The sequence below is a fragment of the Agelaius tricolor genome, unplaced genomic scaffold (assembly GCF_023055355.1).
Source record: "Agelaius tricolor isolate 1412-34295 unplaced genomic scaffold, bAgeTri1.0.p SCAF_110, whole genome shotgun sequence".
In the NCBI taxonomy this organism is placed as follows: domain Eukaryota; kingdom Metazoa; phylum Chordata; class Aves; order Passeriformes; family Icteridae; genus Agelaius; species Agelaius tricolor.
Genome location: NW_027269370.1, coordinates 1 through 20,126, shown reverse-complemented (window position 1 = coordinate 20,126; position 20,126 = coordinate 1). Strand labels below are relative to the sequence as shown.

Here is a 20,126-nt window from a genome sequence, read left to right as displayed (position 1 = left end):
GGTGTTGGGATTTGGGGCTTTGGGGTTTGGGTGTTGGGATTTGAAGGTTTGGGATTTGGGTGTTGGAATTTGGGTGTTCCCTTGGGGTTGAAGTTGTTGGGATCCGGGTGTTCCTTTGGGATCCGGGTGTGGTTTTATGGGATTTGGGTGTTGGGTTTTGGGTGTTCCTTTGGGGCTGAGGTTGTTGGTCCCCCCCATTCCCGTTTTGGTTCCCCCCCATTCCCAGTTTCTGACCCCACCATTCGCAGTTTGGTTTCCCACCATTCCCAGTTTGTGACCCCAAAATTCCTGGTTGGTGACCCCTGGAATTCCCAGTTTGTGACCCCACCATTCCTGGTCACCCATGGTGGAAATTCCCAGTTTGTGACCCCCCAATTCCCAGTTTGGTGACCCCGCCATTCCCAGTTTCTGACCCACCATTCCCAGTTTGTGACCCCAAAATTCCCGGTCACCAACAGTGGAAATTCCCAGTTTGTGACCCCTGGAATTCCCAGTTTGGTTCCCCCACCATTCCCAGTTTGTGACCCCACAATTCCCGGTCACCAACAGTGGAAATTCCCAGTTTGTGACCCCAGAATTTCCCAGTTTCTGACCCCACCATTCCCAGTTTGGTTTCCCCCCATTTCCCAGTTTGGTTCCCCCACCATTCCCAGTTTGGTTCCCCCACCATTCCCAGTTTGCGACCCCACCATTCCCAGTTTGTGACCCCCCATTCCCAGTTTGTGACCCCCGGAATTCCCAGTTCGTGACCCCGCCATCCCCAGTTTGCGACCCCGCCATTCCCAGTTTCTGACCCCGCCATTCCCAGTTTCTGACCCCGCCATTCCCAGTTTCTGACCCCCCCATTCCCAGTTTGGTTCCCCCCCCATCCCCAGTTTCTGACCCCACCATTCCCAGTTTCTGACCCCGCCATTCCCAGTTTCTGACCCCACCATTCCCAGTTTCTGACCCCGCCATTCCCAGTTTCTGACCCCGCCATTCCCAGTTTGTTCCCCCACCATTCCCAGTTTGGTTTCCCCCCATTCCCAGTTTCTGACCCCACCATTCCCAGTTTGGTTCCCCACCATTCCCAGTTTGTGACCCCACAATTCCCGGTCACCAACAGTGGAAATTCCCAGTTTCTGACCCCACCATTCCCGTTTTGGTTCCCCCCCATTCCCAGTTTGGTTTCCCCCACCATTCCCAGTTTGTGACCCCCGGAATTCCCAGTTTGTGACCCCGCCATTCCCAGTTTGTTTCCCCCATCATTCCCAGTTCGTGACCCCGCCATCCCCAGTTTGCGACCCCGCCATTCCCAGTTTCTGACCCCACCATTCCCAGTTTCTGACCCCGCCATTCCCAGTTTGTGACCCCTGGAATTCCCAGTTTCTGACCCCCCAATTCCCAGTTTGTGACCCCACAATTCCTGGTCACCAACAGTGGAAATTCCCAGTTTGTGACCCCTGGAATTCCCAGTTTGTGACCCCTGGAATTCCCAGTTTCTGACCCCGCCATTCCCAGTTTGGTTCCCCCCCATTCCCATTTTCTGACCCCGCCATTCCCCGGCAGAGCCTGGAGCCCTGGAAGCTCTACGCCACCGTTGGGGGCCTGGTGGCCTTCGACGTCGTCACCCTGAGCGTGTGGCAGATCGTGGACCCCCTGCACCGCACCATCGAGGTACGGGGGGGGCTTCTGGAAGCTTCTCCGGGGCTCTGGGGGAGGTTCTGGAAGCTTCTCCAGGGGTCTGGGGGGTCCTGGGAGGTTCTTGAGATGTTCTGGAGGTGTTTTTGGGGGGTTCTGGAAGGTTCTTCAGGGGTTTGGGGAGGTTCTGGAAGGTTCTCTGGGGGTTTGGGGGTTCCTGGGAAGTTCTTGAGATGTTCTGGAGGTGTTTGAGGGCAGTTCTGGAAGGTTCTCCAGATGTTTGAGGGTTCCTTGAGGTGGTTTTGGGGGTTTCTGGAAGGTTCTCTGGGGGTTTGGGGAGGTTCTGGAAGCTTCTCCAGGGGTCTGGGGGGTCCTGGGAGGTTCTTGAGATGTTCTGGAGGTGTTTTTGGGTGGTTCTGGAAGGTTCTCCAGGGGTTTTTGGGGTTTCTTGAGGTGTTTGAGGGGGTTCTGGAAGGTTTTGAGGGGTTTCTGGAAGCTTCTCCGGGGGTTTGAGGGTTCCTTGAGGTGTTTGAGGGGTTTCTGGAAGCTTCTCCGGGGGTTTGAGGGTTCCTGGGAAGTTCTTGAGATGTTCTCCAGGTGTTTGAGGGCAGTTCTGGAAGCTTCTCCAGGTGTTTGAGGGTTCCTTGAGGTGTTTTGGGATGTTCTGGAAGGTTCTCCAGGGGTCTGGGGGGTCCTTGAGGTGGTTTTGGGGAGTTCTGGAAGGTTCTCCAGGTGTTTTTGGGGTTTCTGGAAGGTTCTTCAGGGCTTTGAGGGTTCCTGGGAAGTTCTTGAGATGTTCTGGAGGTGTTTGAGTGGGTTCTGGAAGGTTCTACAGGAACTTGAGGGGAGGTTCTGGAAGGTTCTCCGGGGGTTTGGGGGTTCCTTGAGGTGTTTGGGTGTTCCTGGGAAGTTCTTGAGATGTTCTGGAGGGGTTTGAGGGGTTTCTGGAAGGTTCTCCGGGGGTTTGAGGGGTCCTTGAGGTGTTTGAGGGGAGTTCTCGAAGGTTCTTGAGGTGTTTTTGGGGGTTCTGGAAGGTTCTCCAGGGGTTTTTGGGGTTTCTTGAGGTGTTTGAGGGGGTTTCTGGAAGGTTCTCTGGGGCTTTGAGGGGGTTCTGGAAGGTTCTCCAGATGTTTGGGGGTTCCTTTGAGATGTTCTGGAGGTGTTTTTGGGGGGCTTCTGGAAGGTTCTCCAGGGGTTTGGGGAGGTTCTGGAAGGTTCTCCGGGGGTTTGAAGGGCTTCTGGAAGGTTCTTGAGGGGTTTGAGTGGGTTCTGGAAGGTTTTGAGGAGGTTCTGGAAGCTTCTCCAGGTGTTTGGGGGGGTTCCTTGAGGTGTTTTGGGGTGTTCTGGAAGGTTCTCCAGGGGCTTCTGGGGGGATTCTGGAAGGTTCTTGAGGTGTTTTTGGGGAGTTCTGGAAGGTTCTCCAGGGGTTTGAGGGGTCCTTGAGGTGTTTGAGGGGAGTTCTCGAAGGTTCTTGAGGTGTTTTTGGGGCTTCTGGAAGGTTCTTGAGGGGTTTCTGGAAGGTTCTCCAGATGTTTGAGGAGGTTCTGGAAGGTTCTCTGGGGGTTTGGGGGTTCCTGGGAAGTTCTTGAGATGTTCTGGAGGGGTTTGAGGGGTTTCTGGAAGGTTCTCCAGGTGTTTTGAGGGGTCCTTGAGGTGTTTGGGGGTTCTGGAAGGTTCTCTGGGGGTTTGGGGAGGTTCTGGAAGGTTCTTGAGGGGTTTGAAGGGCTTCTGGAAGGTTCTCTGGGGCTTTGAGGGGTTTCTGCAAGGTTCTCCAGGTGTTTTTGGGGGGTTCTGGAAGGTTCTCCAGGTGTTTTTTTGGGTTCCTTGAGGTGTTTGGGGAGGTTCTGGAAGGTTCTCTGGGGGTTTGAGGGGGTTCTGGAAGGTTCTCTGGGGGTTCTGGAAGGTTCTCCAGATGTTTGAGGGTTCCTTGTGGTGTTTTTGGGGTTTCTGGAAGGTTCTCCAGGGGTTTGGGGCATCCTTGAGGTGGTTTTGGGGAGTTCTGGAAGGTTCTCCAGGTGTTTTTGGGGGTTCTGGAAGGTTCTTCAGGGGTTTGGGGGTTCCTGGGAAGTTCTTGAGATGTTCCGGAGGTGTTTGAGGGGAGTTCTGGAAGGTTCTCCAGGTGTTTTTTGGGGTTTCTGGAAGGTTCTCCAGGGGTCTGGGGGTTCCTTGAGGTGTTTTTGGGGTGTTCTGGAAGGTTCTCCAGGTGTTTTGAGGGGTCCTTGAGGTGTTTGGGGGTTCTGGAAGGTTCTTGAGGTGTTTGAGGGGTTTCTGCAAGGTTCTCCAGGTGTTTCTGGGAGGTTCTGGAAGGTTCTCTGGGGGGTTTTGGGGGTTCTGGAAGGTTCTTGAGGGGTTTGGGGGGGTTCTGGAAGGTTCTCCAGGTGTATTTGAGGGGGTTCTGGAAGGTTCTCCGGGGGTTTGGGGAGGTTCTGGAAGGTTCTTGAGGTGTTTAGGGGGTTCTGGAAGGTTCTCCAGGTGGTTTTGGGGTTTCTGGAAGGTTCTTCAGGGCTTTGAGGGTTCCTGGGAGGTTCTTGAGATGTTCTGGAGGTGTTTGAGGGGGTTCTGGAAGGTTCTTTCGACTCTCTGCACCCCAAATCACCTCAAACCAGCCCAAACCCCCCCCCCCAAAAAAAAAAAATCCCCCAAAAAACCTCAAAACCACCCCCAAAAAACCCAAAATTCCCCAAACCCACCCCAAAACTCCCCCCAAAGAACCCTAAAATCCCCAAATTTTCCCCCAAAATCCCCAAATTTTCCCCCCAAAATCCCCAAATTTCCCCCAAAGTCTGCAAATATTTCCCCCCAAATCCCCAAATTTCCCCCAAATTTCCCCCAAAATCTCAACATTTCCTCCCCCAAAAACCCCCCAAATCCCCCCAAAAACCTCAAAACCAACCCCAAAAAACCCCAAAATTTTGCAGAACTCCCCCCAGATTTCCCCCAAAATCCCCAAAATTTCCCCCCAAAATCCTCCCCAAATTTTCCCCCCACATTTCCCCTGAAATCCCCAAATTTTGCCCCAAAATCCGCCCCAAATCCCCAAATTTTCCCCCAAAATTCCCCCCCAAATCCCCAAATTTTCCCCCCAAATTTTCCCCCCAAATCCCCCCAAATCCCCAATTTTCTCCCCAAAATTCCCAAATTTCCCCCCAAATTTTCCCCCCAAAATTACCCCCAAAATCCCCAAATTTTTCCCCCAAATCCCCAAATTTTCCCTCCAAATTTCCCCCAAATCTTCCCCCAAAATCCCCAATTTTCCCCCCAAATCCCCAAATTTCCCCCCCAAATTTTCTCCCCAAATCTTCCCCCCAAAATCCCCAAATTTTCCCTCAAAATCCCCCCCAAATCCCCAAAACTCCCCCCAAATCCCCCCCCAAATCCCCAAATTTTCCCCCCAAAATCCCCAAATTTTCTCCCCAAATTTCCCCGAAATCCCCGAAATTCCCCCCAAAATCCCAAATCCGGGCGTTTTTCCCCCAGGAATTCACCAAGGAGGAGCCCAAGTCGGACATGGACGTGTCCATCCTGCCCCAGCTCGAGCACTGCAGCTCCACCAAGATGAACACCTGGCTCGGTACTGGAAAAACCCCAAATTTGGGGCAAATTCGGGGGATTTTGGGCAAATTTGGGGAATTTTAGGTGAAAATTTGGGGAATTTTAGGTGAAAATTTGGGGATTTTAGGTGGAAATTTGGGGATTTTACGTCAAATTTTGGGGGTTTTAGGGGCAAATTTGGGGTCCAAGCTCCACCTGGCTTGGTACTGGAAAAACCCCAAATTTGGGGCAAATTCGGGGGATTTTGGGCAAATTTGGGGAATTTTAGGTGAAAATTTGGGGGTTTTAGGTGGAAATTTGGGGTTTTTAGGTCAAATTTTGGGGGTTTTAGGGGCAAATTTGGGGTCTCAGCTCCACCAAGATGAACACCTGGCTTGGTACTGGGAAACCCAAATTTTGGGGCAAATTCGGGGGATTTTGGGCAAATTTGGGGAATTTAGGTGGAAATTTGGGGATTTTAGGTGGAAATTTGGGGATTTTAGGTGGAATTTTGGGGATTTTAGGTGAAATTTTGGGGTTTTAGGGGCAAATTTGGGGATTTTAGGTGGAATTTTGGGGTCTCAGCCCCACCAAGCTCCTCCTGGCTTGGTACTGGGAACCCCGAATTTGGGGCAAATTTGGGGGATTTTGGGCAAATTCGGGGATTTTAGGTGAAAATTTGGGGATTTTAGGTGGAAATTTGGGGATTTTACGTCAAATTTTGGGGGTTTTAGGGGCAAATTTGGGGTCTCAGCTCCACCAAGCTCCACCTGGCTCGGTACTGGGGAACCACAAATTTGGGGCAAATTTGGGGGATTTTGGTAAAATTGGGGGATTTTAGGTGGAAATTTGGGGGTTTTAGGTGAAAATTTGGGGATTTTAGGTCAAATTTTGGGGGTTTTAGGGGCAAATTTGGGGTCTCAGCCCCACCAAGATGAACACCTGGCTTGGTACTGGAAAAACCCCAATTTTGGGGCAAATTCGGGGGATTTTGGGCAAATTTGGGGATTTTAGGTGAAATTTTGGGGATTTTAGGTGAAATTTTGGGGGTTTTAGGGGCAAATTTGGGGTCCAAGCTCCACCTGGCTTGGTACTGGAAAAACCCAAATTTGGGGCAATTTTAGGGGATTTTGGGCAAATTTGGGGAATTTTAGGTGGAAATTTGGGGATTTTAGGTGAAAATTTGGGGATTTTAGGGGCAAATTTGGGGATTTTAGGTGAAAATTTGGAGTTTTTAGGGGCAAATTTGGGGTCCAAGCTCCACCTGGCTTGGTACCGGGAAAACCCCAAATTTGGGGCAAATTCGGGGGATTTTGGGCAAATTTGGGGAATTTTAGGTGAAAATTTGGGGATTTTAGGTGAAAATTTGGGGATTTTAGGTCAAATTTTGGGGGTTTTAGGGGCAAATTTGGGGTCTCAGCCCCACCAAGATGAACACCTGGCTTGGTACTGGAAAACCCAAATTTGGGGCAAATTCGGGGGATTTTGGGCAAATTTGGGGATTTTAGGTGAAATTTTGGGGATTTTAGGTGAAAATTTGGGGATTTTAGGGGCAAATTTGGGGTCCAAGCTCCACCTGGCTTGGTACTGGAAAAACTCCAAATTTGGGGCAAATTCGGGGGATTTTGGGCAAATTCGGGGAATTTAGGTGAAAACTTGGGGATTTTAGGTGAAAATTTGGGGATTTTAGAGGGAATTTTGGGGGTTTTAGGTCAAATTTTGGGGGATTTAGGGGCAAATTTGGGGTCTCAGCTCCACCTGGCTCAGTACTGGAAAAACCCCGAATTTGGGGGAAATTCGGGGGATTTTGGGGCAAATTTGGGGAATTTTAGGTGAAAATTTGGGGATTTTAGGTGGAATTTTGGGGATTTTAGGGGCAAATTTGGGGCATTTTAAGGGGAAATTTTGAGGTTTTTTAGGTGGAATTTGAGGTTGAATTTTGGGGGATTTTCAGTAAAATTTGGGGGATTTTAGGTGGAATTTTGGGGGATTTTAGGGCAAAAATTTGGAGGAATTTGGGGCATTTTAGGTTGAATTTTGGGGGATTTTTAGGTGGAATTTTGGGGGAATTTTAGGTGGAAATTTGGGACATTTTAGGACAAATTTGGGGCATTTTAGGTTGAATTTTGGGGGATTTTAGAGCAAATTAGAATTAAAATTAAAATTAAAATTAAAATTAAAAATTAAAATTAAATTTTCAATGACAAATTTTAAAGAATTCATTTTTTTAATTAAAAAAAAAAAATTAAACGTAGTTTTAATTCCATTTTTTTTTTTTAATTTTTCTGGATTATTTTTTCCCAGGGATTTTCTATGGATTCAAGGGGCTGCTGCTGCTTTTGGGGATTTTTTTGGCCTACGAGACCAAAAGCGTCTCCACGGAGAAAATCAACGACCACCGGGCCGTGGGCATGGCCATCTACAACGTGGCGGTAAAATTCCAGAACATTCCGGGGGGAAAAATAGAAAATATTCCCTGGAAAAGGTGGGAAAAAATGTTGGGAAAATCCTAAAAAAAACAGGGAAAAAATTAAAAAAAAAATCATAAAAAAATGCCAGAAAAAATGGCTAAAAATTGAAAAAAAATTAGCCAAAAATTTAAATTAAAATCAGAAAAATTCTCAAGAAATTCCTCGAAAAATCCCCCAAAATAGCAGAAAAAAATCCCAAAAAATTCCCCCCAAAAATCCCTAAAAATTAAAAAAATTCCCAAAAATATCACAAAAAAATTCTCCAAAAATTCCTCAAAAATTCCTCCAAAATTCCAGAAAAAAAATCCCCCCAAAATTTAAAAAAAATCTCAAAAAGTCTCAAAAAATTCCTCAAAAAATCCCTCAAAAATTCCCCAAAATACCAGAAAAAAATCCCCAAAAATTCCCAATAAATTCTCAAGAAATTCTCAAAAAATTCCTCCGAAATTCCCCCAAAATAGCAGAAAAAAATCCCTAAAAATTGCCCCCCAAAAATCCCTAAAAATTAAAAAAAATTCCCAAAAATCCTCAAAAAAATTCTCCAAAAATTCCTCCAAAATTCCAGAAAAAAAATCCCCCAAAAATTCAAAAAAACTTCTCAAAAACTTCTCAAAAAATTCCTTGAAAATTTCCCCAAAATAGCAGAAAAAATCCCCAAAAATTCCCCCCAAAAATTCTCAAAAAAGCCTCAAAAAATTCCTCAAAAATTCCCTCAAAATTCCAGAAAAAAATCCCAAAAATTTCCTCAAAAATTCCAAAAAAATTCTTTAAAAATTCTCAAAAAATCTCAAAAAATCCTCAAAAAATCTCAAAAAATCCTCAAAAAATTCCCAAAATATTCTCAAAAAATTCCCAAAATTCTCAAAAAATTCTCAAAAAATTCTCAAAAATTCCCCCAAAAAATCTCAAAAAAATCCCCCGAAAATTCTCAAAAAATCCCAAAAAATCTCAAAAAATCCCCAAAAATTCTCAAAAAAATCTCAAAAAATTCTCAAAAAATTCCCCAAAAATCCCAAAAAAATACCAGAAAAATCCCAAAAAATTCTCAAGAAATTCTCAAGAAATTCTCAAAATATTCCCAAAAAATTCCAAAAAACTGTCAAAAATTCTCCAAAAATTCTCCAAAAATCCTCAAAAAACTGTCAAAAATTTTCCAAAAATACCAGAAAAAATCCCCAAAAATTCCTTTAAAAATCCCCCAAAAAAACCTTCAAAAAAATCAAAATAATTGCAAAAAAATTCAAATTATTCTCCAAAAAAAACCCTAAAAATCAAGGAAAAAAGGCCCAAAACCCCCCCAAAAATTCCGAAAAAATTCTGAAAAAATTCCCAAAAAATTCCCAAACATCCAAATATTTAAAAATTAAAAAAAAATTCCTCAAAACTTCCCAAATTTCCAGGTTTTGTGCCTGATCACAGCCCCGGTGACGCTGATCCTGAGCTCCCAGCACGACGCCGCCTTCTGCTCAAAAAATCCCCAAAAAATCCCCAAAAAATCCCCGAAAAATCCCTAAAAATTCCCTAAAAATTCTCAAAAAATTCCCAAAAAATTCTCAGAAAATTCTCAAAAAAGTCTCAAAAATATCCCCAAAATATTCTCAAAAATCCCTCAAAAAATCTCGAAAAATTCCCAAAATATTCTCAAAAAAAATCCCAAAATATGTCCAAAAAATTCTTTAAAAATTCTCAAAAATTCTGAAAAAATTCCCAAAATATTCTCAAAAAATTCCAAGAATTCTCAAAAAAATCCCCAAAAAATCTCAAAAAATCCCCAAAAATTCTCAAAAAATCCCCAAAATATTTCCAAAAAATTCTTTAAAAATCTCAAAAAATTCTTAAAAATTCTCAAAAAAATTTCCAAAAATTCTCAAAAAATCCCTAAAAAGTCTCAAAAAATTCTTAAAAAATTCTCAAAAAATTCTCAAAAAAACCTCAAAAAATCTGAAAAAATCCTCAAAAAATTCCCAAAATATTCTCAAAAAAATCCCCAAAAATTCTCAAGAAATTCTCCAACAATATAAGAAAAATCTCGAAAATTTCCCTAAAATCGCCCTAAAAATTCAAAAAAATTTCCCAAAAATCAGAACACTTAAAAAATAATCTTTTTTAAATCCCTAAAAATTAGGGAAAAAAAACCTCAAAAAAATCCGAATTTTTTTTTTAATCCCCCATAAAAACAACTCCAAAAAATTCGAAATAATCTTGAAAAATGCCCAAAAAATTCAAATTATTCCCCAAAAAACCCCTAAAAATCAAGGAAAAAAGGCCCAAAACCCCCCCAAAAATGCCCCAAAATTTCCCAAATTTTCCCCAAAAATTCCTAAAATTTCAAATATTCAGAATATTCCTAAATTTTCTGGAATTTTCCAGGTTTTGTGCCTGATCACAGCCCGGTGACGCTGATCCTGAGCTCCCAGCACGACGCCGCCTTCTGCTCCAAAAATCCCCAAAAAATCCCCGAAAAATCCCCAAAAATTCTCAAAAAAAATCTCGAAAAATTCTCAAAAAATCCCCAAAAAATACCAGAAAAATCCCGAAAAGTTCTGAAAAAATTCTCAAAAAATTCCCAAAAATTCTGAATTCTCAAAAAATTCCCAAAATATTCTCAAAAAATTCCCAAAAATTCTCAAAAAAATCCCAAAAATACCAGAAAAATTCCCCAAAAATTCCTCAAAAAATCCCCCAAAATTTCCAAAAAATACCTGAAAAATACCAAAAATTCTCCAAAAATTCCCCAAAAATTTCAAAAAAAAAATCTTAAAAAACTCTCAAAAAATTTCAAAAAACCATCAAAAATTCTCCAAAAATTCCCCAAAAATGCCCAAAAATACCAGAAAAAAATTCCCAGAAAAATTCCCCAATAATTCCCCAAGAAAACCTTCAAAAAATCAAAATAATCGCAAAAAAATTCAAATTATTCCCCAAAAAAAGCCCTAAAAATCAAGGAAAAAAGGCCCAAACCCCCCCAAAAATGCCCAAAATTTCCCAAATTTTCCCCAAAAATTCCTAAAATTTCAAATATTCAGAATATTCCTAAATTTTCTGGAATTTTCCAGGTTTTGTGCCTGATCACAGCCCCGGTGACGCTGATCCTGAGCTCCCAGCACGACGCCGCCTTCTGGTCAAAAAATCCCCAAAAAATCCCCAAAAAATCCCCAAAAATTCCCAGAAAAATCCCTAAAAATTCTCAAAAAATATCCCAAAAAATTCTGAAAAAATTCTGAAAAATTCTCAAAAAATTCTCAAAAAATTCTTTAAAAATTCTCAAAAAAATCCTCGAAAAATCCCTAAAAATTCTCAAAAAATTCTTTAAAAATTCTCAAAAAATCTCAAAAAATCCTCAAAAATTCCCAAAATATTCTCAAAAAATTCCAAAATTCTCAAAAAATTATCAAAAAATTATCAAAAAATTCTCAAAAAATTCTCAAAAAATTCTCAAAAAATTCTCAAAAAATTTTCAAAAAACTGTCAAAAATTTTCCAAAAATTCTCCAAAAATTCTTCAAAAATTCCCAAAAAACCGTCAAAAAATTCCCAAAAAATCGCCAAAAAATTCTCAAAATATTCCCAAAAAATCCTCCCAAATTTCTTTAAAAATTCCCCAAAAATACCAGAAAAAAAATTTTAAAATTCCCTAAAAAATCTCGCAAAAATTCGAAAAAAAATTTTAAAAAACCACAATAAATTTCAAAATTTTTTGCAAACTTCCTAAAAGGACAAATACAAATCCCAATAATTTTCCCAAAAAATCCCAAGAAATCTTGAGAAAATTCCTCAAAAAAACCACAAAAAATTCAAAATAATAGTGAAAAAATGCCCCAAAAATTCAAAATATTCTCAAAAAAACCCCTAAAAATCAAGGAAAAAAGGCCCAAAACCCCCCCAAAAATGGCCAAAATTTTCCTAAAATTCCAAATATCCTAAAAATTCCTAAAAATTCCCAAATTTCCAGGTTTTGTGCCTGATCACAGCCCCGGTGACGCTGATCCTGAGCTCCCAGCACGACGCCGCCTTCTGCTCCAAAAATCCCCAAAAAATCCCCGAAAAATCCCTAAAAATTCCCTAAAAATTCTCAAAAAATTCTTAAAAAATTCTCAGAAAATTCTCAAAAAAATCTAAAAAAATTCTCAAAAAAATCTCAAAAAATTCTAAAAAAATTCTCAAAAAATCCCTAAAAATTCTCAAAAAAATCTCAAAAAAATCCCTAAAAAATCCCCCAAAATTCTCAAAAAATCCCAAAATATTTCCAAAAAATTCTCAAAAAATTCCCAAAAATTCTCAAAAAATTCCCAAAAAAATCCCCAAAAATCCCAGAAAAATTCCCCAATAATTCCCCAAAAATACCTTCAAAAAAATCAAAATAATCGCAAAAAAATTCAAATTATTCCCCCAAAAAAGCCCTAAAAATCAAGGAAAAAAGGCCCAAAACTCCCCCAAAAATTCTGAAAAAATTCCCAAAAAATTCCCAAAAATCCAAATATCCTAAAAATTTTTAAAAATTCTAAAAAATTCCCAAATTTCCAGGTTCTGTGCCTGATCACGGCGCCGGTGACGCTGATCCTGAGCTCCCAGCACGACGCCACCTTCTGCTCAAAAAATCCCAAAAAATCCCCAAAAATCCCCCAAAAATCCCAAAAAATTCCCAGAAAAATCCCTAAAAATTCTCAAAAAATTCCCAAAAAATTCTGAAAAAATTCTGAAAAATTCTCAAAAAATTCTTTAAAAATTCTCAAAAAATCCTCGAAAAATTCTCCAAAATTCTCAAAAAATTCTCAAAAAACCCCAAAAAATCTCAAAAAATCCCCAAAAATTCTCAAAAAAATCTCAAAAAAATCTCAAAAAATTCCCCAAAAATCCCAAAAAAATACCAGAAAAATCCCAAAAAATTCTCAAGAAATTCTCAAAATATTCCCAAAAAATTCCAAAAAACTGTCAAAAATTCTCCAAAAATTCTCCAAAAATCCTCAAAAAACTGTCAAAAATTTTCCAAAAATACCAGAAAAAATCCCCAAAAATTCCTTTAAAAATCCCCCAAAAAAACCCTTAAAAAAATCAAAATAATTGCAAAAAAATTCAAATTATTCTCCAAAAAAACCCCTAAAAATCAAGGAAAAAAGGCCCAAAACCCCCCAAAAATTCCCAAAAAATTCTGAAAAAATTCCCAAACATCCAAATATTTAAAAATTAAAAAAAATTCCTAAAAAATTCCCAAATTTCCCAGGTTTTGTGCCTGATCACAGCCCCGGTGACGCTGATCCTGAGCTCCCAGCACGACGCCGCCTTCTGCTCAAAAAATCCCCCAAAACCCCCCCCAAAAATCCCCGAAAAATCCCTAAAAATTCTCAAAAAATTCCCAAAAAATTCTCCAAAAAATTCTCAAAAAGTCCCTAAAAATTCTCAAAAAATTTTCCAAAAATTCTCAAAAAATCCCTAAAAAGTCTCAAAAAATTCTTAAAAAATTCTCAAAAAATTCTCAAAAAAACCTCAAAAAATCTGAAAAAATCCTCAAAAAATTCCCAAAATATTCTCAAAAAAATCCCAAAAAATTCTCAAGAAATTCTCCAACAATATAAGAAAAATCTCGAAAATTTCCCTAAAATCGCCCAAAAATTCAAAAAAATTTCCCAAAAATCAGAACACTTAAAAAATAATATTTTTTTAAATCCCTAAAAATTAGGGGAAAAAACCTCAAAAAAAATCCAAATTTTTTTTTAATCCCCATAAAAACAACTCCAAAAAATTCGAAATAATCTTGAAAAAATGCCCCAAAAAATTCAAATTATTCCCCAAAAAACCCCTAAAAATCAAGGAAAAAAGGCCCAAAACCCCCCCCAAAAATGCCCCAAAATTTCCCAAATTTTCCCCAAAAATTCCTAAAATTTCAAATATTCAGAATATTCCTAAATTTTCTGGAATTTCCAGGTTTTGTGCCTGATCACAGCCCCGGTGACGCTGATCCTGAGCTCCCAGCACGACGCCGCCTTCTGCTCCAAAAATCCCCAAAAAATCCCCAAAAAATCCCCAAAAAATCCCAAAAAATTCCCAGAAAAATCCCTAAAAATTCTCAAAAAATATCCCAAAAAATTCTGAAAAAATTCTGAAAAATTCTCAAAAAATTCTCAAAAAATTCTTTAAAAATTCTCAAAAAATCCTCGAAAAAATCCTAAAAATTCTCAAAAAATTCTTTAAAAATTCTCAAAAAATCTCAAAAAATCCTCAAAAAATTCCCAAAATATTCTCAAAAAATTCCCAAAATATTCTCAAAAAATTCTCAAAAAATTCTCAAAAAATCTCAAAAAAATCTCAAAAATTCTCAAAAAATTTTCAAAAAACTGTCAAAAATTTTCCAAAAATTCTCCAAAAATTCTTCAAAAATTCCCAAAAAACCGTCAAAAAATTCCCAAAAAATCGCCAAAAAATTCTCAAAATATTCCCAAAAATCCCCAAAAATCCTCAAAAATTCTCAAAAATTCTCCCAAATTTCTTTAAAAATTCCCCAAAAATACCAGAAAAAAAATTTTAAAATTCCCTAAAAAATCTCGCAAAAATTCGAAAAAAAATTTTAAAAAACCACAATAAATTTCAAAATTTTTTGCAAACTTCCTAAAAGGACAAATACAAATCCCAATAATTTTCCCAAGAAATCTTGAAAAAATTCCCCCCCAAAAACCACAAAAAAATCAAAATAATCTTGAAAAAAATTCCAAAAAAAATTCAAAATATTCTCAAAAAAACCCCTAAAAATCAAGGAAAAAAGGCCCAAAACCCCCCCAAAAATGCCCCAAAATTTCCCAAATTTTCCCCAAAAATTCCCAAACATCCAAATATCCTCAAAATTCCTAAAAAATTCCCAAATTTCCAGGTTTTGTGCCTGATCACAGCCCCGGTGACGCTGATCCTGAGCTCCCAGCACGACGCCGCCTTCTGCTCCAAAAATCCCCAAAAAATCCCCAAAAAATCCCCCAAAAATCCCAAAAAATTCCCAGAAAAATCCCTAAAAATTCTCAAAAAATATCCCAAAAAATTCTGAAAAAATTCTGAAAAATTCTGAAAAAATTCTCAAAAAATTCTTTAAAAATTCTCAAAAAATCCTCGAAAAATCCCTAAAAATTCTCAAAAAATCCTCAAAAAATTCCCAAAAAAATCCCCAAAAATCCCAGAAAAATTCCCCAATAATTCCCCAAAAATACCTTCAAAAAAATCAAAATAATCGCAAAAAAATTCAAATTATTCCCCAAAAAAAACCCCTAAAAATCAAGGAAAAAAGGCCCAAAACCCCCCCAAAAATTCCGAAAAAATTCTGAAAAAATTCCCAAAAAATTCCCAAACATCCAAATATTTAAAAATTAAAAAAAAATTCCTCAAAAATTCCCAAATTTCCAGGTTTTGTGCCTGATCACAGCCCCGGTGACGCTGATCCTGAGCTCCCAGCACGACGCCGCCTTCTGCTCAAAAAATCCCCAAAAAATCCCCAAAAAATCCCTAAAAATTCCCTAAAAATTCTCAAAAAATTCCCAAAAAATTCTCAGAAAATTCTCAAAAAAGTCTCAAAAATATCCCCAAAATATTCTCAAAAATTCTCAAAAAAATCTCGAAAAATTCCCAAAATATTCTCCAAAAAATCCCAAAATATGTCCAAAAAATTCTTTAAAAATTCTCAAAAATTCTGAAAAAATTCTGAAAAAATTCCCAAAATATTCTCAAAAAATTCCCAAGAATTCTCAAAAAAATCCCCAAAAAATCTCAAAAAATCCCCAAAAATTCTCAAAAAATCCCCAAAATATTTCCAAAAAATTCTTTAAAAAATCTCAAAAAATTCTTAAAAATTCTCAAAAATTCTCAGAAAAATCTCAAAAAATTCTTAAAAATTCTCAAAAAATTCTCAGAAAAATCTCAAAAAAATCTCAAAAAATTCTCAAAAAATTCCAAAAAAAAGTCAAAAATTTTCCAAAAATTCCCTAAAAATTCTCCAAAAACTGTCAAAAATTCTCAAAAAAATTCCTAAAAATATCAGGAAAATTCCCCAATAATTCCCCCAAAATTCCTTTAAAAAATCCCAAAAAAAACCCTTCAAAAAAATCAAAATAATCGCAAAAAAATTCAAATTATTCCCCCAAAAAAGCCCTAAAAATCAAGGAAAAAAGGCCCAAACCCCCCCAAAAATTCCAAAAAATTCTGAAAAAATTCCCAAACATCCAAATATTTAAAAATTAAAAAAAATTCCTAAAAATTCCCAAATTCCCAGGTTTTGTGCCTGATCACAGCCCCCGGTGACGCTGATCCTGAGCTCCCAGCACGACGCCGCCTTCTGCTCCAAAAATCCCCAAAAAATCCCCCAAAAATCCCCCAAAAATCCCAAAAAATTCCCAGAAAAATCCCTAAAAATTCTCAAAAAATATCCCAAAAAATTCTGAAAAAATTCTGAAAAATTCTCAAAAAATTCTCAAAAAATTCTTTAAAAATTCTCAAAAAATCCTCGAAAAATCCCTAAAAATTCTCAAAAATTCTTTAAAAATTCTCAAAAAATCTCAAAAAATCCTCAAAAAATTCCCAAAATATTCTCAAAAAATTCCCAAAATTCTCAAAAAATTATCAAAAAATTCTCAAAAAATTCTCAAAAAATTCTCAAAAAATTTTCAAAAAACTGTCAAAATTTTCCAAAAATTCTCCAAAAATTCTTCAAAAATTCCCAAAAAACCGTCAAAAAATTCCCAAAAAATCACCAAAAAATTCTCAAAATATTCCCAAAAAATCCCCAAAAATCCTCAAAAATTCTCAAAAAATTCTCCCAAATTTCTTTAAAAATTCCCCAAAAATACCAGAAAAAAAATTTTAAAATTCCCTAAAAAATCTCGCAAAAATTCGAAAAAAAATTTTAAAAAACCACAATAAATTTCAAAATTTTTTGCAAACTTCCTAAAAGGACAAATACAAATCCCAATAATTTTCCCAAAAAATCCCAAGAAATCTTGAGAAAATTCCTCAAAAAACCCACAAAAAATTCAAAATAATAGTGAAAAAATGCCCCAAAAATTCAAAATATTCTCAAAAAACCCCCTAAAAATCAAGGAAAAAAGGCCCAAAACCCCCCCAAAAATGGCCAAAATTTTCCTAAAATTCCAAATATCCTAAAAATTCCTAAAAATTCCCAAATTTCCAGGTTTTGTGCCTGATCACAGCCCCGGTGACGCTGATCCTGAGCTCCCAGCACGACGCCGCCTTCTGCTCCAAAATCCCCAAAAAATCCCCAAAAAATCCCAAAAAATTCCCAGAAAAATCCCTAAAAATTCTCAAAAAATTCCCAAAAAATTCTGAAAAAATTCTGAAAAATGCTCAAAAATTCTCAAAAAATTCTTTAAAAATTCTCAAAAAATCCTCGAAAAATCCCTAAAAATTCTCAAAAAATTCTTTAAAAATTCTCAAAAAATCTCAAAAAATCCTCAAAAAATTCCCAAAATATTCTCAAAAAATTCCCAAAATTCTCAAAAAATTCTCAAAAAATTCTCAAAAAATTCTCAAAAAATTCTCAAAAATTCTCAAAAAATTTTCAAAAAACTGTCAAAAATTTTCCAAAAATTCTCCAAAAATTCTTCAAAAATTCCCAAAAAACCGTCCAAAAATTCCCAAAAAATCGCCAAAAAATTCTCAAAATATTCCCAAAAAATCCCCAAAAATCCTCAAAAATTCTCAAAAAATTCTCCCAAATTTCTTTTAAAATTCCCCAAAAATACCAGAAAAAAAATTTTAAAATTCCCTAAAAAATCTCGCAAAAATTCGAAAAAAAATTTTGAAAAACCACAATAAATTTCAAATTTTTTTGCAAACTCTCTAAAAGGACAAATACAAATCCCAATAATTTTCCCAAAAAATCCCAAGAAATCTTGAGAAAATTCCTCAAAAAAACCACAAAAAATTCAAAATAATAGTGAAAAAATGCCCCAAAAATTCAAAATATTCTCAAAAAACCCCCTAAAAATCAAGGAAAAAAGGCCCAAAACCCCCCCAAAAATGGCCAAAATTTCCTAAAATTCCAAATATCCTAAAAATTCCTAAAAATTCCCAAATTTCCAGGTTTTGTGCCTGATCACAGCCCCGGTGACGCTGATCCTGAGCTCCCAGCACGACGCCGCCTTCTGCTCCAAAAATCCCCCAAAACCCCCCCCAAAAATCCCCGAAAAATCCCTAAAAATTCTCAAAAAATTCCAAAAAATTCTCAAAAAATTCTCCAAAAAATTCTCAAAAAGTCCCTAAAAATTCTCAAAAAATTTTCCAAAAATTCTCAAAAAATCCCTAAAAAGTCTCAAAAAATTCTTAAAAAATTCTCAAAAAATTCTCAAAAAAACCTCAAAAAATCTGAAAAAATCCTCAAAAAATTCCCAAAATATTCTCAAAAAAATCCCAAAAAATTCTCAAGAAATTCTCCAACAATATAAGAAAAATCTCGAAAATTTCCCTAAAATCGCCCCTAAAAATTCCAAAAAAATTTCCCAAAAATCAGAACACTTAAAAAATAATATTTTTTTAAATCCCTAAAAATTAGGGGAAAAAACCTCAAAAAAAATCCAAATTTTTTTTTAAATCCCCCATAAAAACAACTCCAAAAAATTCGAAATAATCTTGAAAAAATGCCCAAAAAATTCAAATTATTCCCCAAAAAACCCCTAAAATTCCAGGAAAAAAGGCCCAAAACCCCCCCAAAAATGCCCCAAAATTTCCCAAATTTTCCCCAAAAATTCCTAACATTTCAAATATTCAGAATATTCCTAAATTTTCTGGAATTTCCCAGGTTTTGTGCCTGATCACAGCCCCGGTGACGCTGATCCTGAGCTCCCAGCACGACGCCGCCTTCTGCTCCAAAAATCCCCAAAAAATCCCCAAAAATCCCCCAAAAATCCCAAAAAATTCCCAGAAAAATCCCTAAAAATTCTCAAAAAATATCCCAAAAAATTCTGAAAAAATTCTGAAAAATTCTCAAAAATTCTCAAAAAATTCTTTAAAATTCTCAAAAAATCCTCGAAAAATCCCTAAAAATTCTCAAAAAATTCTTTAAAAATTCTCAAAAAATCTCAAAAAATCCTCAAAAAATTCCCAAAATATTCTCAAAAAATTCCCAAAATTCTCAAAAAATTATCAAAAAATTCTCAAAAAATTCTCAAAAAATTCTCAAAAAATTTTCAAAAAACTGTCAAAAATTTTCCAAAAATTCTCCAAAAATTCTTCAAAAATTCCCAAAAAAACCGTCAAAAAATTCCCAAAAAATCACCAAAAAATTCTCAAAATATTCCCAAAAAATCCCCAAAAATCCTCAAAAATTCTCAAAAAATTCTCCCAAATTTCTTTAAAAATTCCCCAAAAATACCAGAAAAAAAAATTTAAAATTCCCTAAAAAATCTCGCAAAAATTCGAAAAAAAATTTTAAAAAACCACAATAAATTTCAAAATTTTTTGCAAACTTCCTAAAAGGACAAATACAAATCCCAATAATTTTCCCAAAAAATCCCAAGAAATCTTGAGAAAATTCCTCAAAAAAACCACAAAAAATTCAAAATAATAGTGAAAAAATGCCCCCAAAAATTCAAAATATTCTCCAAAAAACCCCTAAAAATCAAGGAAAAAAGGCCCAAAACCCCCCCAAAAATGGCCAAAATTTTCCTAAAATTCCAAATATCCTAAAAATTCCTAAAAATTCCCAAATTTCCAGGTTTTGTGCCTGATCACAGCCCCGGTGACGCTGATCCTGAGCTCCCAGCACGACGCCGCCTTCTGCTCCAAAAATCCCCAAAAAATCCCCGAAAAATCCCCAAAAATTCCCTAAAAATTCTCAAAAAATTCTTAAAAAATTCTCAGAAAATTCTCAAAAAATCTAAAAAAATTCTCAAAAAAATCTCAAAAAATTCTAAAAAAATTCTCAAAAAATCCCTAAAAATTCTCAAAAAAATCTCAAAAAAATCCCTAAAAAATCCCCCAAAATTCTCAAAAAATCCCAAAATATTTCCAAAAAATTCTCAAAAAATTCCCAAAAATTCTCAAAAAATTCCCAAAAAAATCCCCAAAAATCCCAGAAAAATTCCCCAATAATTCCCCAAAAATACCTTCAAAAAAATCAAAATAATACCAAAAAATTCAAATTATTCCCCAAAAAAAGCCCTAAAAATCAAGGAAAAAGGCCCAAACCCCCCCCAAAAATGCCCCAAAATTTCCCAAATTTTCCCCAAAAATTCCTAAAATTTCAAATATTCAGAATATTCCTAAATTTTCTGGAATTTCCCAGGTTTTGTGCCTGATCACAGCCCCGGTGACGCTGATCCTGAGCTCCCAGCACGACGCCGCCTTCTGCTCCAAAAATCCCCAAAAAATCCCCAAAAAATCCCCCAAAAATCCAAAAAATTCCCAGAAAAATCCCTAAAAATTCTCAAAAAATATCCCAAAAAATTCTGAAAAATTCTCAAAAAATTCTCAAAAAATTCTTTAAAAATTCTCAAAAAATCCTCGAAAAATCCCTAAA

The 20,126-nt window shown here is 37.0% G+C and overlaps 1 protein-coding gene across 5 annotated transcripts in view; it reads left to right on the top strand.

Moving 5' to 3' along the window:
- Nucleotides 1-12,325, top strand: part of GABBR1 (gamma-aminobutyric acid type B receptor subunit 1) — a 61,711-nt gene extending 49,386 nt beyond the window's left edge. For 4 of the 5 annotated variants that reach the window (XM_071419556.1, XM_071419559.1, XM_071419560.1 and 1 more), the window contains 4 exons: nt 1,549-1,656; nt 5,098-5,191; nt 7,456-7,583; nt 12,146-12,325. In XM_071419556.1, coding sequence (XP_071275657.1) covers nt 1,549-1,656; nt 5,098-5,191; nt 7,456-7,583; nt 12,146-12,310 — 495 coding nt within the window. In that variant the 3' untranslated portion in view covers nt 12,311-12,325. Of the gene's footprint in view, nt 1-1,548; nt 1,657-5,097; nt 5,192-7,455; nt 7,584-9,022; nt 9,184-12,145 lie in introns of those variants that run through there. The other variant, XM_071419558.1, reaches the window with a different exon arrangement.
- Nucleotides 12,326-20,126: the final 7,801 nt, after the last annotated feature.